The 19430-nt window shown below is 40.9% G+C and overlaps 1 protein-coding gene across 1 annotated transcript in view; it reads left to right on the forward strand.

Moving 5' to 3' along the window:
- The window catches only part of LOC122548812 (laminin subunit alpha-3-like), a 376692-nt gene that overhangs the window by 205637 nt on the left and 151625 nt on the right, over positions 1–19430 (forward strand). Inside the window, exons 30-34 of the mRNA XM_043687604.1 lie at positions 2115–2292; positions 5155–5281; positions 10420–10559; positions 13011–13126; positions 18395–18606. Of these exons, the coding sequence (XP_043543539.1) occupies positions 2115–2292; positions 5155–5281; positions 10420–10559; positions 13011–13126; positions 18395–18606 (773 nt within the window). The remainder of the gene's footprint in view (positions 1–2114; positions 2293–5154; positions 5282–10419; positions 10560–13010; positions 13127–18394; positions 18607–19430) is intronic.

Consider the following 19430-nt stretch of genomic DNA (forward strand, 5'->3'; position numbering starts at 1 on the left):
AATAAATTCTGGATCAGCTGGTGATGCCCATGTTTAATGACTGAACAAAAATGTTAATTAATTATAATGCCCTGGAATGCATGGACTCAAAAGCTGATGAGTGTAGATGCTATGATAACTTTCAAAAGGGAACTTTCAGGAAAGTTGACGAATGTGGAGCAAATTGGATGGCTCAGGCACGATGGGCCAAATGACCTTCCCCTTGTGTTGTATGCCTCTATCATAAAGGGGAAAGGCGATCGTCTGCTAATTCAAAGGTAATGTTCTGGGGACTCATGTACCCAGGGCAGATGGTGGAATTTGAATTCAATAAAAATCTTGAATTAAGAGTCTAATGATGACCATGAAACAATTACCAGGAAAACCCTATCCGGCTCACTGCTGTCTTTAGGGAAAGAAACTGATACCCTTATCTGGTTTGGCCTGCATGTGACTCCAATGTGGTTGACTTTTAACTGCCTTAGGAATGGGCAATAAATGGTGACCTAGCCAGCAACACCCTAATCCTGTGAATGAATAAATAAAAGAGTTGTCAAATAAGTTGGAAAAGTTGTCTTTTGGTAGCATTTTTATAAAAAAGCTCTGATATAGATCAGATGAATGGTTTCATTTCATAGATCAGCAATAAACATTTTGCTGCAGGGCATCCCACTGAGATTGGAAAGTAAAAGGGTAATTGAAATCAGCATTGTTCATCAAGTTCAGATAGGTTTGATTGAATAATATTTATTTATACAAGTTACTCAAACATAAATGATTCCAGCTTTCAAGGATGGCTATAAATGAAAGCAATAAACACAGCAAACCTGATTAGATCAAGAACATTGAGGCACCAAACAAAATTCCACAGCACATGCTCAGCTCCTGCATTTTATGAAAATACTCACTTCATTTAGAATTGAGAAATTGCTGCTATATACAAAAATAGTACTTTTCTCTGGCAGTCAGGAAGCAATGCCTTTCATTATGCATTTAGCTTAGAATGAAGCAGAACAGAAGGAAGCCATTGGGCCCTACATGCCTATGCTAGCTCTTTGAAATGTTTTACCCTGCTTTCTCTTACCCCAAAGCCTTACAAATCTTTACATTGTTATCCAATACCTTTTGAAAGTTACGATTGTATGTGCTTCCACAGTCCTTTCAGGCAGCGCATTCCAGTCACAACAACTTGCTGCACAAAGAAGACTCACACCTTGCTTTTTTTGCCAGTTATCTCAAATCTATGTCCTCTGTTTATTCACTCCCCTGCCCCTGGAAACAGCTCCTCTGTATTGCTTTATCAAACCCCTCACAATCATGAAGCTTACTTTATTTCCTTTTAACCTTCTCTAAAGACAACATCATCTTCTCCAGTCTTTCCATCCTGAAGCCTTTCATTCCCTGTTACTATTTTATTTAATGTAGAAAATATTGGAGAAACTCAGCAGCATTGGGTGTTCTGAAGAAGAATCAGACTCAAAACATTAACTCTGTTTTCTCTCTCCACATATGCTACCAGACCTGATGAGTTTCTCCAGCATTCTCTCTGTTTGCTTCAGATTTCCGGCATCTGCTGCAATCATTCTAATAAATCTCCTCTTCACTCTCTTTCTCCAGAACTGGATTCAATAGATGAACTGAGGCCTAGCCAAGTGTAGAGAAAATCCATTTCCATACTCAGATTTACTACTTTGCCCAAATTATTGGCAAGAGAATTTCACTCTCTTCATTTTATTCTTGAGCCAAAATATCTATTTTATGGAAAATGATTTGATCCAATTTGTCCCACTCCCTCCACTTTACTCCATAACCCTGCAATATTCTTTCTTTAAAGCATACATCCAGTTCCCTTTGAGAATTACTATTGAATCTGTGCCCACCAACCTGTTAGACAGTGCACTCCAGATTATAGCAACTTGCTGTGTGCGAACAAAATCTCTTCTGGTGTTTTTTTGCTAATTATCCTCATTCTGTGTCCTCTGGTTTCTGACCTTGCAAGAATGGAAATAGTTTCTCCTCTGCACTCTATCAAGAGCCCTGATGATGTAGAACACAAACTTATTTGTGAATAAACGTGATTGTCCAGAATATTGTCCTTTATAAATGTCACTGTCTTTATTTGAAATTTTGAACAGCTCATGTGTTGCAAGCAAGTATGAAATACCTGTGTCATCAGTGAAGCTGAAAGATGGACATCTTTCAACTGCAGACCTTTCTTCACAACCTGACCTATCTAAAGATCCACAGCTCCTAACCCAGCGCCCTCCAACCATGGTGGAACCAGGAGATATTATTTTACTAAAATCACCAAAGGTAATCAACAGTTTTGAGTGAGTTTTAATGTAAATTAATATCCACAAAATAAGAAAGAAGTCTTAGAGTAGTATTCCTCTAGGTCCAGGAGCAGGAGTGAAGACAGAAGATGAGAAAATAGCTGGGAGCTATGCTGGAATACCTCCCAGACACAAGGATCTGCTAAGTCATGCTTTTTGAATATGGGCATCACATCATTCTGTTTCCAACCTTCTCGTATCTTACTAGTTTCCACTGATTCTTGGAAACATTATGATGTTCTGCCAGTCTCTTCTATAGTTTGTCATCTTTTGAATAAAATTCATTTCAACAAAACGCTATGGATGCTGGAGATCTAATATAAAAACAGAAAGGGTTGGAGGGACTCAGCTGGTCTGGCAGCATCTTTGAAAATAAAAAGAGTTAGCTTATCAATTCCAATATGATTCTCCAGTTCTGAAAAAGACATTAATCTGTTTCTTTTTCCACAGATGGTACCAGACCTGCTGAATTTCTCCAAAATTTTCTGCTTGCTTCTGAGGATATATTTGAGTGCATTTACACTATCTCAGAATTTTTATTTCATTGATAACACATGGAATGACTATGAACAGTGTGCATGTTTTTTAATCAGACATGGATGTGGGCATTGCTGGCTGGACTAGAATTTATTGCCCATCTGTAGTTGCCCTTGGGCAGATGATGGTGAGCTGCCTTCTTAAGACGCTGCAGTCCATTTGATGTGGGTACATCTAGAATAATGTTACGTGTTACTCAACCCTTTTTTTGTTGTTCAGAATATTCACAATTTGATGTTCATCCCTGTTCAGAGGTCACATAGCACAGGAGGACTCTGTTCAAGTAATTTTTCTGGCTGTTTGGGAAAGTTCTTCGATTAGTGCTTTACTGGAGAGAAATGACAGGTGGGAGTTTAAACTGAGTAAGTGTGAGGTGCTGCACTTTGGGAGATCCAACGTTAAGGAAAAGTGTTCAGGTAATGGCAGAACCCTGAATAGCATTGATGTACAAGGGGATGTTGGGGTTCGAGTCCATAGCTCCCTGAAAGTGGCAATGCAAGTTGATAGGATGATAAAGAAGGTGCACAGCATGCTTGCCCTTATTGGTTGGGGAATTCAGTACAAGAGTCAGGATGTCATTGTGCAACTTTATAAGACTTTGATTGGGCCAAAGTCTTTATAAGACTTTACTTAGAGTATTGTATTCAATTCTGGTCACCACATTACAGGAAGGATATGAAGGTGCAGAAGAGGTTCACCAGGATGCTGCTTGGATTATGAGCTACAAGGAGAAGCTAGAAAAACTAGGGTTGTTTTCTCTGGAGTGGCTGAGGGGAGACCTGATAGAAGTCTATAAGATTATGAGATGCATTGAGAGGATTGACGTTAGAATATTTTTCCCAGAGTTCAGATGTCTAATACTACGGGGCTTGCATTTAAAGTGAGAGGGCAAAAGTTCAAAGGAGATGTGAGGGGCAAGTTTTTTACACAGAGAGTGGGAGGAGTCTGGAACACGCTGTTGGGATTGTGGTGGAGGCAGATGTGATAGGTGTGTTTAAAGGACTTTTAGATAAGCACATGAATATGCAAGGAATGGAGGGGTATGGACTAAGGTCAACAGTGTTGTGCTGGAAAAGCACAGCAGGTCAGGCAGCATTGGAGGAGCAGGAGGATCGATATTTTGAGTGTAAGCTCTTCATCAGGAATGAGGCTTGTGGGCTGGTGGTGGTGGTGATGGTGGGAGGATGGTGAGAGATAAATGTGAGGGAGTGTGTGGCTGGGGGAATGGTGGCTGAGAATGCGATAGGTAGATGAAGGTGGGGTAGAAGGTGATAGGTCGGAGAGGAGGGTGAGCTGATAGGTGGGAAGGAAGATGGACAGGTAGGACAGTTCAAGAGGATGGTGCCAAGTTGGAAGGTGGGATCTGGGATAACGTAGGGCAAGGAGAAATGAGGAAACTGGTGAAATCCACATTGATCCCATGTGGCTGGAGGGTCCCAAGGTAGAGAATGAGACGTTCTTCCTCCAGGCTTCAAGTGGTTAGGGTTTAGCAATGGAAGAGGCCCAGGACCAGGGCAAGCAGAAGAGATTAGTTTAATTTGACATCATGTTCAGCACAACATCATGGGCCTTAGGGTCCATTCCTGTGTTGTACTGTTCTATATTCTATATTAATAGTCTCTCTTCTTCAACTGTTTTCCCTTTGCATTTTAATTTTATTTTACTTCCATGTTTTTATAAAACTTTCTTTTGAAAGTTACTGAACCTGCTTCCACCATTCTTTTCAGATAACAACACCTCCTTCCTCCCTAGAGCCTGTCCACCACCTACAAGGCACAAGTCAGGAGCGTGACATAATACTCCCCACTTGCCTGGGTTGGGGCAGCTCCAACAACACTCAAGAAGCTTGACACCATCTAGGACAAAGCAGCCCACTTGATTGGCACCACATCCTCAAACATTTACTCACTCCACCACTATTGCTCAATAGCAGCAGTGTGTACCCTCTACAAGATGTACTTGAATAACTCACCAAGGTTCCACTAGTGACCCTATCACCTAAAAGAACAAGAGTAGCAGATGCACGAGAACACCATCACTTAAGTTCCATTCCACGTCACACACCATCCTAACTTGAAAAAAATACCATTGTTTCCTCCATCCAAAGGACTGCAATAGTTCAAAAGGCAGCTCACCACCACCTCCACTAGGACAAGAAGGGATGAGCAATAAATGCTGGCTTGGACAGCAAAGCTTATATCCCCTCTGTTTCTTAAGCTAATTCTCTTAAACTTATCACCTACGGTTTATTCATTCATGAGATGCGGATTTTCTTTTGTCAATATGAGGCTAATTTGCTTTATAGAATCAGATTACCTTCAAAACAAGAGTGCCAAATGAAGGCAAACACACGATATTGGTGCATTTTTATCAGCCTTTGTACCCAACATTCCCAGTAGGGGTGATGGTGGATGGAGGTCGTCCCTATAATGGTAAGTTATTAAGATTTCTAAGCATTCACTAGCCACTGCACTTTGCATGAGATTCGAATGAACCACAGGTTCACCTGTATGATATTGGCATAAAGTAGTTCAGTTCGGACAAGAGGTTGTATAAATTAGGTTTGTATTCCCTCCAGTTTACAAGGTGGACAGAGGAGTCTCCTTGTTGGTATAGTAACTGTGTCCCCATCAGTCATGCAGGCAACTGGAATCTAATTCCGTGATAGAGATCAGACTCTGTGTGATTGGCTGTGTTTTAGGGCTTTTGCGGTGCAGTGATAGTGTCTCACATCTGGGTTAGAAGGCCTGGGTCAAAGTCCACCTGCTCCAGAAGTGTATTATATTACATATTAACAGGTTAATTAAAAATATCTACAAGATATTTCTGGGTGGCATGATAGCTCAGTGGTTAGTACTGGTGCATTACAGTGCCAGGGACCCAGATTCAATTCCACCCTTGGATGACTGTCAGTGTGGAGTTTTCACATTCTCTCTGTGTCTGCGTGGGTCTCTTCTGGATGCTCCAGTTTCCTCCCACAGTCCAAAGATATACAGGTTAGGTAGATTGGCCATGGAAAATGTAGGGTTACAGGAAAAGGGTAGGAGGTTGGGTCTGGCTGACGGGGTGGGATGTTGTATGGAGGGTCAGTGTGGACTCGATGGGTCAAATGGCCTGTTTCACACTCTAGGCATTCTATTATAAAGAGATAATATAATTGAAGAACTTGATGGCCTAACTGGCAAAAAACAATATCAGCTGGTGAGGGAGTCTAGAAAAAGGAGCCATAACCATAGAGTGTAGTGGAAATCAAGAACTCTTCACTCCCTCTCTAAAAAGCTATTGAAGAACATTATGTAGGAGCAGAAGTAGGTCATTCCTGCCGTCAAGTCTGCTGCACTATTCAATCAGATCATGCCTAATCTGACAAACCTCAACTCCACTTTCCTGTCTTTCCCTCATAACCATTGATTTCCTTACTGATTAAAAGTCCGTCTGTCTCAGACTTGAAGTAATCGGCCAAATTTTCCATCTAGGTGTGGAATAAAATCTACACCCTTAAAAATCTAACCTTTACATTTATTGACAAGCACACTGATTTGGAATTACTTGCTTTTTTTTCCCTTTGCAGAGTGAAACCTGTTGTTTTAAATTGTGGCCATTGTCAATGTTTAGCTGAGTTCAAGTGCTGATTGGTTTCAGAAAAATAGGTGTTCCATTTATCTAAGAATGAAGAACAATTTCCAGAAGTAATAAAATAAACCAAAGAACTGTGATGCTGGAAATCAGAACCAAAATCAGAAATTTCTGGAAAAACTCAGCAGGTCTATCAGTACCTGTGGAGAGAAAGCAGAGTCAAAGTTTTGGGTCCTTTAGAACCCTTCTTTGCAGATATAGCCAGGCCTGCTGGGTTTTTCCAGTAATTTCTGATTTTGTTCAAGATGTAATACGGTGTCCATCTAATGTGGTTTAAAATTTTATTTCAGAATTAATGCTGTGGTGACTTTTATTAAATTGCAAGAAGTTCACTTTTCCCAATGATATTTAGAAAATTCATAGAATCCCTACAGTGCAGGACATGAGGCCCATCAAATCAACACCAACCCTCTGAAGAGCATCCCACCCAGACCTATCCCAGTCTGGCATAAAAGTAAAACTAGGAAGATGGCTAACAAGAGAAATCAGGGATAGTGTTAAAGCCAAAGAGGAGGCTTGGGGAGTCAAAGCAGCAAACCTGAGGACTGGGGGATGTTTAAAATTCCGCAGAGGACAACAAAGAGTTTCATTCAGAAGGGGAAAATAGAATATGAAAGTAAACTTGTGCAAAACATAAAAACTGACTGCAAAAACTTCTACAGATGCGTGAAGAGAAAAAGACTGGTGAAGACAAATGTAGGTCCCTTGCAGTTAGAATCAGGTGAAATAATAATGGATACCAAAGAGATTGCAGACTAGTTGAACAAATACTTTGCATCTGTCTTCACTAAGGAGGGCACAAATACCTTCAGGAAATGTTAGAGAAAAGAGTGTCAAGCATGAAGGAGGAACTGAAGGCAATCCTTATTAGTCAGGAAATGGTATAGGGGAAATTGATGGGATCAAAACACGACAAGTCCCCAGAACCCGATGTGCTGCATCCCAAAATATTTAAGGAAGTGGCCCTAAAATAACAGATGCATTAGTACATTGGTGATCATTTTCTAGCATTCTGTGGGCTCTGGAAGAGTTTCAATGATAGCTAATGCAACCCCACTCTTTTAAAAAGGAGGGAGAGAGAAAATGGGGAATTGTAGGCTGGTTAGCCTGACATCGATGTTGGAGTCAATTATTAAGGATGTAATAACTGACCATTTGGAAGGTGGTGACAGAATCAGTCCTAGTCAGCATGGATTCATTAAAGGGAAATCATGCTTGACAAATCTTCAGGAATCTTTTGAGGATGTGACCAGTAAAGTGGTCCAGTAGTGTGTATCTAGATTTTCAAAAGGCTTTTGACAAGGTTCCACACAAGAGATTAGTAATGAAAATTAAAATTCATGGTATTGGAGGCAATGTGTTGACATAGATAGAGAACTGGTTGGCAGACAGGAAGCAAAGAGTTGAAATAAACGAGTCCTTTTCAGAATGGCAGGCAATGATAAATGGGGTGCCACAAGGTTCAGTGCTGGAACCCCAGCTGTTCATAATATACATTAACAATTTTGATGAAAGAATTGATTGCCAAATCTCCAAATTTGCAGATGACAGTAAGCTGGGTGGCAGTGTGTACTGTGAGGAGGATGCTAAGAGGCTGCAGGGTTACTTGGACAGACTGGTTGAGTAGGCAAATACTTGACAAATGCAATAGAATGTGGTAAATGTGAGGGTATCCACTTTGGTTGCAAAAACAGGATGGTACATTATTATTATCTGAAGGGTGGCAGTTTAGGAAAGTGTGAGGTGCAACAAGACCTGGGTGTCATGGTGGGACAATCACTGAAGGTTGGCATGCAGATACAGCAGGCAGTGAGGAAAGCTAATGATTAGCATGCTGGCATTCATAGCAAGAGAGTTTGAGTATCAGAATAAGGATGTCTTTCTGCAGTTACACAGAGCCTTGGTGAGGCCCCATCTCGAGTATTGTGTACAGTTTTGGTCTCCTAGTCTGAGGAAGGACATTATTGCTATTGTTACTGAAGGTTGCCCAGACTGATTCCTGGGATGGCAGGACTGACATATGAGGAAAGACTGGGTTGACTGGGCTTGTACTCACTGGAATTTAGATGAATGAGGGGGGATCTCATAGAAACATATAAAATCCTGACAGGCTAGATGTGGGAAGAATGTTCCCAATGTTAGGGAAGTCCAGAACGCGGGTGTCACAGCTTAAGAATAATGGGTAAGCCATTCAGGACTGAGATGAGGAAGACTTTCTTCACTCAGAGAGCTGTGAACCTATGGAATTCTCTCCTACAGGAAGCTGTTGGGACCAGTTCATTAGATATATTCAAGAGGGAGCTGGACATCGCCCTTCTGGCTAAAGGGATATAGAGAGAAGGTAGGAATGGGATACTTAAATTGCATGATCAGCCATGAGCATATTGAATGGTGGTGCAGACTCAAAGGGGTAAATGACCTACTCCTGCTCCTATTTTCTGTGTTTGTATGACCCACCCCATCCCCGTAAACCTGCATTTACAATGGCTAACCCACCTATCCCTGGACACTACGGGGCAATTTAGCATGACCAATCCATCTAACCCGCACATCTTTGGACTGTGGGATGAAACCAACACAGACACGGGGAGAACATGCAAACTCCACACTGACAGTCACCTCACGCTGGAATCGAACCCAAGTCCCTGGTGCTGTGAGACAGCACTGCTAACCACTGAGCCTCTATGCTGTTTATGTTTTGGCTGATATTACATGGAACTTGAGTATAGTGAATTCTGCGTACTAAGTGAGTGGCTACGGAGGATATAGAGATGGCATGGGTGATCTGAGAAGACATGGATGGTGCATGAAGACATGAATGGGGTAATGAATGAATTGGGTAATGAACTGAATCCTGCAACCCATTTCTAAGTGATTAAAGACTTAACAGCAATCTAGGTTTGTTCAATACATTGCATCAGTATATGAGACTTTGATCTTTTACTATAGCTTCTGAGTCCCATGATCCTGCCCCACTCAATACCTGATGGAGGAGCAGCACTCAAAAAGCTAGTGCTTCCAAATAAACCTGTTGGACTATAACCTGGTGTTATGTGATTTTTAACTTTTTCCGCCCCAGTCCAACACCAGCATCTCCACATCATGAATGGGGTACTGAGGGTGATATGAGAGGAAATGTAGGGTATGTAGGGGGCATAAAATTACATGGACAGTTTGAAAGGGTATACATAGATGGGTGAGGAATTATGGAAGTGTGAGGTTAGAGGTTAAGCTTTTTCTGAGGCTGGACTACTGAGTTGGTGAACTGACATAGACCATCTAACTAGTTTTCCTGCACTGTGGCTTCCAGACCCAAAGTCAAAAACCAGAAATAGTATATGGAGTCACACATGTGTGCCATTTCTGGACTGTGAAAATATTCAGGTCAAATTTTCCACAGCCCAGAGGAACATTTGGACCTGGGAGCCAGTTGAAAATTTCAAACTAAGATTAATAGAATTGTCTTGAATGAGGATATTGAATGTTATGAAAGCAAGTAAGATGAAGGGATGTGAAAGCCTAGTAGTAATATTGCTGGACTATTAATCCAGAGACCCAGATCATGTTCTGGGGACCTAGTTCAAATCTTGCCATAGCAGATGGTGAAATTTGAATTCAATACAAATCTAGAATTAAGACTCGAATGATGACCATGAAACCATTGGCGATTGTCAGAAACCCCATCTGGTTCATTAATGTCCTTTAGGGAAGGAAATCACCATCCTTACCTCTTGTCGTCTAATGTGATCCACAGTAGGTTTTAACCCACCAGGCGATTAAATACCCACGTCTTTGAATAATTTTTTGCAAAAATCAAAACTAAGATATGGATTAGCTCTTATTTAACTATATGATGGACTTTTGAGACTGAATGCCCTTTATGTGATACTTAATTTTGGTTACAAACTAAATTTACATCTTTGTTTTTTTTTAGGATTTTTTAGTGCTTTCTTCTGTCCACATGGGTTTGGGTGTCGCAACCAGGTCATTTCAGGGAATACAATAGAATTGGATATAATCAATCCAGAGTTGTCCGTCATTCTTACTGTTCCAAAAGGAAAAGCCCTTTGGTTGGTAAGCTTTGAAGAAATTATTGTTATTGTGTTTCTGATTTTCCAGAAAACTTGCATTTTTATAGTAGCTATTAAAACGTTCCAAGGCATTTCAGGTCACAGCTTTCTAACATTGAGCCACATGATGTACAAGTGACCAACAGCTGGCCAAAAGGGTGTATTTTAAAGTACATTGTACAAGAGGAAAGAAAGGAAGACATTTATGAAATTCCAGAACTTCAAAAGTACTTAATTGTTATTAAAGTGATTTGAGATTTCCTGAAGTTGTGAAAGTCATTTTTTTTTGTTTTTTCTATACTACAAAAGGAAATAAGGTGACCACTTTAATTCTATTTCAAAGCAGTGAAGCATTTAGACACTTGCGATGTTAAGCTATAAAACGCTAAGGGCCAAGTGGTGGAAAATGGGCTTAGAATTAAGTGGTTGCTTTTGTCTGGTGCAGTCTCGATGGGCTAAAGGGCCTTTTCTGTGCTGTATGATTCTATGACTTTAAACATGAGGGGTTGTGCTCAAAGATTGTTGTTCATGCAAAGCTTTATAAAGGTAAGGAATGTCTGGCACAAGTGAATCATAGCATTTAAGAGCCACCTTACAAACATACAAGAAAAAAAATCCATGAAAGGATAAAGCAGAAAAATGGAACTAAAGCAGAGTACTTAAATACTCATTTTTCTGTATTGGGGATGGAAACACAAGGTACAATCCCCGATCCTGAAGCATCATTCCAAAGTGCCTTTGAGGATAGGATGCGGGTAAGTGGTCTTCATTGTTGTAATAGAACATAGCACATAAAAAGTTACAGCACCGTACAGGCCCTTCGGCCCTCGATTTTGCATCGATCTGTGAAATTAATCTGATGCCCATCTAACCTGCACCGTTCCATTATTATCCTTATATATGTCCAATGCCCATTTAAATGCCCTTAACGTCAGTGAGTCTACTACTGTTGCAGGCAGGCCATTCCATGCCCCTACTACTCTCTGAGTGAAGAAATTACCTCTAATATCTGTCCTAAATCTATCACCCCTCAATTTAAAGCTATGGCCCCTCGTGTTAGCCTTCACCATCCGAGGAAAAGGGCTCTTACTGTCTACCCTATTTAACCCTCTGATAATCTTATATATCTCAATTAAGTCACCTCTCAACCTCCTTCTCTCCAACGAAAACAGCCTCAGTTCTCTCAGCCTTTCCTTGTAAGACCTTCATTCCGTACCAGGCAACATCATAGTAAGTGTCCTCTGAACAATTTCTAAAGCTTCCACATTCTTCCTATAATGCGATGTCCAGAACTGCATGCAATATTCCAGGTGCGGCCTCGCAAGTGTCTTGTACAGCTGTAGCATGACCTCGTGGCTCCAAAACACAATCCCCCTACCAATAAATGCCAATACATCATATGCCTTCTTAACAACCTTATCCACCTGGGTGGCAACTTTCAGGGATTAATGCACCTGTACACTGAGATCTCTCTGTACACCTCACTGCCAAGAATTTTACCATTAGCCCAGTTCTCTGCATTCCTGTTATTTCTTCCGAAATGAACTACCTCGCACTTTTCTGCATTAAACTCCTTTTATCACTTCTCAGACCAGCTCTGCATCTTATCTATGTCCCTCTGTAACCCACAACATCCTTTGGCACTATCCATAACTCTGCCTACCTTTGTGTCATCCGCAATTTTACTAGCCCATCCTTCTATGCCCACATCCAGATCATTTATAAAAATGATAAACAGCAGTGCCCCCAAAACACATCTTTGTGGCACACCACTGGTAACTGAGTTCCAGGATGAACATTTCCCATCAACCACCACTCCCGTCTTATTTCAGCTAGCCAACTTTTGATCCAAACCACTAAATCACCTTCATTCCCGAAATTTGATATTTTGTGCAATAATCTACCATATAGGACCTTATCAAATGCCTGAAGCCCATATACACCACACCAACCGCTTTACCAACCATCCACCTGTTTTGTCACCTTCTCGAAGAATTCAATAACGTTGGTGAGGCACGACCTACCCTTCACAAAATGTAGGATAGGAGCGATCACTCCTACTTCTCCACAGTTCTGTATTCAGCAAACTAGAAAAGGGCCCTTCTGGTTCACACCACTTTGTGATGTGTGAGACTGCAGCCCACAGAGGATTAAATTGCAGATAATCATTACTGAGATTAGTGCCCTCTAATTTGCATTAATTATTCTGTACATGTTCCACTGTGCATTTCATTTTGATCTTATCCAGTTTGTTGTGCTATGCATTACTGTCTGGTGTTGTGTACATGCTTCCTGCCCATCCTGCCCTATTGAGTCTAGCATATCGGTTACCACTGGCACAGTGGAATGAACTATCTGGCCTCCCCCGAACTGAAATTTCTATATTCAATAATCTCTTTGCAATGTTAATTTCTTTACAAAGTCATAAGTGTCTGAAAATACTTCTCTTTTGTAGGACTATATCTTAATTGTTCCTTCAGAAAGTTATGATCCTGACTTACGAAATGAAAAGCCTTTGGATAAGTCATTTGATTTCATTACTGCCTGTGGTGGAAATAGCTTTTTCATCAAGTGAGTATAATTTAGTATTTTTTTTTATTCCTTCAGGGGATGTGGGCATCGTTTGTATTTTATATTCACCTTAACTCGAAATAGAAAATAATTGGCTGGAATCTCTGATGGTGTTTTGGTGAAACTCTGGAAAAATAGTTAACATGAGTATCGAATAGTATTACCTATATTCTGGATCAGCCTTAGCTGGAGCAGAGTATCCAATTCCAGAGACCTCACTATGGAAATGATGTCAAGGTCTCAGAGAGGGTGCAGAGGGATTTACCAAAATCATTTCACAAATCAGTTACATGTAGGGACTAGAGAAGCAGTGTTCTGCTTAGAGCAGAGAAGATTTAGAGAGGATTTGAACTGCACCATTGAAAATCATGAAGGGTTTTGCTTAAGTAAATAAGAAGTTGTTTCCAGTGGCACGAGAGTCAGTCAACAGAGGGCCACAAATTTATGTCAATCAGCAAAAATACAGAAGAGAGATGAAATACATTTTTTTCAAAGCACCAGAAGGGTGATGGAGGTTAATTACTAAATTTCAAAGAGAGCATTGGATAAATTACAGAACTATAGTAAAAGAGCAGAAGAATGGAACTCGATTGGATAGCTCTTTCAAATAGCCTGCACAAATAGGCTATTGACCGAAACGTTTACTTTTCTACGCATAGCTCTGCTATTTAGAGGCCAACTATCTTCAACTGTTCAGATAGGTTCCCATTTTTGGAGTCCAGCATAAAGGCTGGAATTTTGAACAGGTCCTAAAAGTACTGGTTCGGTAATACAGGAACAGCATTCTACAAAGGCATGTGCAATCGTGTTAACTTGGGGTGTGAATTCTGAAAGGAATGCTTTGTAAAGCACAAGATTATTAGGAGCAAATCCTCCAGAAGAGCTTCAGGGAACATGCCATAAAATATTTAGACACAGAAAGCAAAATGCTCCAAATATTGGGTATCTGAAATGAAAACAGGACATGTTTGAGCCACACAGCAGACTTTTGAAAAACTACAGGGCTAGGAACTTGAGAAAATTGGGCCAGTTCAATAGCTCTTTCCATCAAGTGAAGCAAGCATAATGAGCCACATAATTTCCTTCTGTACTGAATGGTTAAATGACACTGTACTTGTGACACTTGCAGTTATTTTCAACTTATAGCAGGGACTGAAATTCAATTGAGCAGATAATACTCTGTTTGATAGTAGAGGTCCCAAGCTGAAATGTTTTTTCAGAGTGAAGAAAGCAGTCACCTGGTGAGGCACTTGCACTTCTCTCTTCATCATCGGCTCATAACTGGAAGGAAAATAATATCTGGAAAATCAAGAGTTCTACAGAAGGGTCACTAGATTCGAAATATTAACTCTATTTCTGTCTACAGTTGCTGCTGAGTTTCTTTACCACTCTCTGTTTTTGTTTTAGATTTCCAATATCCACAGTTCTTTGTTTTATTCTGGTAAAGTCAGGATCTTTTTGCCTTTTTGGTCTAAGATTTTGCTGGGATTATCATAATTATCATAATTACCAAATTTTGATACAAATACTTAACATTCACAATTACTATTAGCTTTGTGGTATGGTGAAATCAAGAAAGAAAGACTTGCATTTCACAACTCAGGAAATGATTTACTGTAACTTTGTAGTCACTGTTGTGGTGTTGGAAATGGAGCAGCATAATTAGCACAGAGTAAGATTCCATAAATAGCAATGTGATAATAACCTGGTAATCAGGTTTTTGTTTTGGTTGTTGATTAAAGGGTAAACTTTGGCCGAATGAATACAGGAAAGAACTTCTCCAGTAAAGGGAAAGTACAGCAGATGCTGTAAATCCAAAACGAACTTGCTGGAGGAATTCAGCAGATCTGAGAGAAACAGAGTTAATATTTCAACTCTGGTATGACTTGACTTTTGAGTCAAAATGTTAACTTTGTTTCTCTCTCCATTGATGCTGCCAGACCTGCTGAAGAACTCCTCTGTTCTTCTTTGAAATTATATCTTGGTCTGGTTTCAGCTGAATGTATTATTGAAATAAATGTGTTTTATGGATAGATGTAGAGAAAATATTTCCACTTATAGGGATATCTAAAATGAGAGGACATGAATATAAGATACCACAAAAAAAGCTATGAAGAATTCAGGAAAACTTCTCACCCAGAGTATGCTGAGCATTTCTTTTGTGCTGTCACAGGATGTGGAAGTCACTGGCTAGTTCCGAATATTATGCACAGCCATAGTGAGTGGTGCAGTGGCTCAATGGTTAGCACGATTGCCTCACAGCACCAAGGGTCTGGGTTCAACTCTACCCTCAGGTGACTGTGAAGTTTGCACATTCTCCATATGTCTACGTGGGTTTCCTCTGGGTGCTTCAGTTTCTTCCCACGGTTCAAAGATGTGCATGACAGGTGAATTGGCCGTGCGAAATTGCACATAGTGTGGAGGTTAGGTGTATTAGCTGTGGGAAATGCAAGGTTGTTGGATGGGCTGCTCTTTTGAGGGTTAGGGTGGACTTGATGGGATGTGTGGCCTGCTTCCACACTGTAGGGATTCTACGGTTGGCCTTAAGAAGGTGGTGATGTCATCTAAGATTCTTAGAGGCCTACAGCATGGAAAAAGGTCCTTCAACCCATTGAGTCTGCATTAGTCCAAAGCAACTACCTGACTATTCTAATCCCATTTTCCAGCCCTCAGTCCATAGCCTTATATGCCATGACGTGTTTATAACAACCAAGACAAGCATAATGAGCCAAATAATTTCCTCCTGTACTGAATGGTTAAATGACCCAGCACTTCTGACACTTAGTCATTTTCAACTTATAACAGGGACTGAATGCCAATTGAGTAATTGAATGACAATTTTATTTTCAAGATGGCAGCAGAGTAGCAGCCCGTGTAGGCACCTCAGTCCAAGATCCTCAAGCTCAACTACTCCATCTGCTTTACTTTTTTTCTTATTTTTAAAAATGCTTCCGTCTATTATGGTACCTTACCTTCTTTTAATGACTTTGGTGGAAGATATCTTCTCCTGGCGAAGGCCCAGTGACGAGGCAGCTTCCAAAGGCCCAGAATGGCAGTATAGGCCTGACACCCATGGCGGGCAGTCTCTCAGTGTGATGGTCTTGTCCAAGATTGGAGATCTTATTTGGGGGCTTCTGAGTTTTCCAACAGCCCGGTGTGAGGATCTAGTTCCAGCGTGGAGGTCCCGTCTTAGTGTGAAGGTCTTGTCCTTGCTACAGAGGTGGCTTCTGGGTCTTCCAACAGCCCAGCATGGAGGTCTCATCTCGGCATGGTGAGGCGATCTTGGCCTTGCATTGCAGACTCGGTCTGGCTCTGTGGAGCTGTTTCAGTCCTGTTTCCCAGCATACCCAGAACCCAGAAGCTGCTAACTGAATTGTGATGAGCTTTTACTTTTTTATTTCTATTGTTAATTTAGGTGCTGTGGTGTGGCAACTTAGAGTCATAGAGTTATATATATGTACAGCATGGAAACAAACGTTTTGGTCCAACTTATCCATGCCAACCAGATATCCCAATCCAATCTAGTCCCACCTGCCAGCATCCAGCCCATATCCCTCCAAACCCTTCTTATTCATATACCCATCCAGATGCCTTTTAAATGTTGCAATTGTACCAGCCTCCACCACATCCTCTGGCAGCTCATTCCATACACGTACCCCCCCTCTGTGTGAAAACGTTGCCCCTTCGCTCTCTTTTATATCTTTCCCATCTCACCCTAAACTTATGCCCTCTAGTTCTGAACTCCCCCACACCAGGGAAAAGACTTTGTGTATTTATCCTATCCTTGCCCCTAATGATTTTATAAGCCTCCATAAGGTCACCCCTCAGCCTCCAATGCTCCAGAGAAAACACTCCCAGCCTGTTCAGCCTCTCCCTATAGCTCACATCCTCCAACCCTGGCAACATCCTTGTAAATCTTTTCTGAACCCTTTCAAGTTTCACAACATCTTTCCGATAGGAAGGAGACCAGAATTGCATGCAATATTCCATCAGTGGCCTAACCAATGTCCTGTACAGCCGCAACATGACCTCCCAACTCCTGTACTCAATATTCTGACCAATAAAGGAAAGCATACCAAACGCCTTCTTCACTATCCTATCTATCTACAACTCCACTTTCAAGGAGCTATGAACCTGCACTCCAAGGTCTTTTTGTTCAGCAACACTCCCTAGGACCTTACCATTAAATGTATAAGTGTGAAAGTTATTAAACATTTCATTGAATTTATTTGGAAAAATACAGGTGACAATAAATTGCTACTTTGTTCAATTGCAAGTATAAGTTTAAATACTAAAGTGATATGAGAATTTCTATTTCTACCACTCCTTCAGGCATGAGTTCCAGATTCCAATCATCCTCTGGGTAAAAATGTTTTCCTCGTGTTTTCTCTAAATCCCCTGCCCCTTTTCTTAAATCTATGCCCCTAGTTCCCTTGATCTCTCCATCAAGGGAAACCATTTCTTCCTGTCTCCCTCCGCTCCTAATTTTATACATCACACTCATATCCCCCACCTCAGTCTCTTCTGCGCTAGTTCTGCAGTCCCTTCTGTTCTAAACAACCCTAGTCTGTCCAATCTCTCTTCATACCTAGAACTCTCCAGCCCAGGTAATATCCTTGAGGATAGTTAAGACTGAGATAGATATCAATGGGATCAAGGGTTATGGAGAGAAAGTGAGAGAATGGGGTTGAGAAACTTATCAGCCATGATTGAATGGTGGAGCATACTCGATGGGCTGATGGCTTAATTTCTGTTCCTATGTCTTAGGGTCTTATGGTCTTATCCTGGTAAATCTCCTCTGCAACCACTGCAATCACACCCCTTCTATAATATGGATTCCAGAACTGCACACAAAATTCTTGAGCCACTACAGTCCATGTGGTGTAGGTATACACTAGGAAGGGAGAAACTTAGGGAAGGAGTTCTAGGATTTTGATTCAGTGACAGTGAAGGAACAGTGATATATTTCCAAGTCAGGATGGTGAAGGGCTGAGGGGTGATCTTGCAGGCAGTGGTGTTCATATGTATCTGCTACCCTTGTCCTTCTAGAATGCAGAACTTTCCAAAGGGAATGAGATATGTAATTTGCTATCACAGGTAGTGACTGCAGAGATTAACATAGATGTATTTCACAGGCAGCTGGGTACATACATCAAGGAGAAAGGAATAGAAGATTATGCCAATATAATAAGTTGAGGAAAGTGTGAGATGCCTTTTATGAAGCAGAAATATCTAGTTAAATCTGTTCTTTGTAATTCTGTTTTGCAGCCCAGCTACATCATCCAGATTCTGCCTGGACTCAGCTAAGTCACTGGTGGCATTCTACAATAATGGAGCTCTCCCTTGCCAGTGTAATGGAAAAGGTGCTACTAGTCCTGCATGTAATCCATTTGGAGGCCAGTGTTCCTGCAGACCAAATGTTATTGGGCGTCAATGTAACAAATGTGCCACTGGCTATTTTAAGTTCCCCAATTGTCGACGTAAGTGGGTGTTTATGCAAATGCAAAATAATCAGACAAGAATTAGATGCTTTGATATATTTTGACAGCACAACAAACTACTATAAATGCCATCTAGTAATAAATTCAAGTACTAATTTGGGGGCTGAAAAAATGCACGTCATAGCTTTCCCTTATAATGAGGCCAATTGCACTAAAGCCAGGAGGCACAGCAGCTCCACCATAGCAGTGAAATCCTATTGTCTATTGTTGTCGACTTTGTCTCACCTTCTCTAATAGTGTGTTTATAGAATCATAGCATGATACAATAAAGAAAGGGTCTATTTGGCCCATTGTCTGAAGACTGTATGACTAGCCCACACATGCTGACATGATTCCAGTGAATTTTCTTCAACACCTCCATCTCTGAAACCACCCAACAGGGATGAATTCATGGAATTGTTGGCCTTTTGAAGGGCCTGGTCAACTTTTGGAGACAACAATCAAAGACCATAGCCTTTTCCTCTCAGAACCAATCTACATAAAACTGATTGAATAGGCACAGCCTTGTCATACCATAACCTAAATATACATTAGGTCAAATGGCCTGTTTTCAAATTATAATTTCTGTGCACCTACGTATAATATTTAGTTTCGTTTTAAGAATATGTTACCAATTGTGTCTGTGTTATTTAGTATGATATTGTATCTTGACTAATCAGGATATAATGGGTTATGGGGAACAGGCAGGAAAGTGGACATGAGGAATGTTAAATCAGATATGATTCTATTAAATAGTGGGGCAGGCTTGAGAGGCCGAATGGCCTACTCTGGTTCCCATTTCTTACGGTTTTATGATCTTACAA

The sequence above is a fragment of the Chiloscyllium plagiosum genome, chromosome 4 (genome assembly GCF_004010195.1).
Source record: "Chiloscyllium plagiosum isolate BGI_BamShark_2017 chromosome 4, ASM401019v2, whole genome shotgun sequence".
NCBI classification, from domain to species: Eukaryota; Metazoa; Chordata; class Chondrichthyes; order Orectolobiformes; family Hemiscylliidae; genus Chiloscyllium; species Chiloscyllium plagiosum.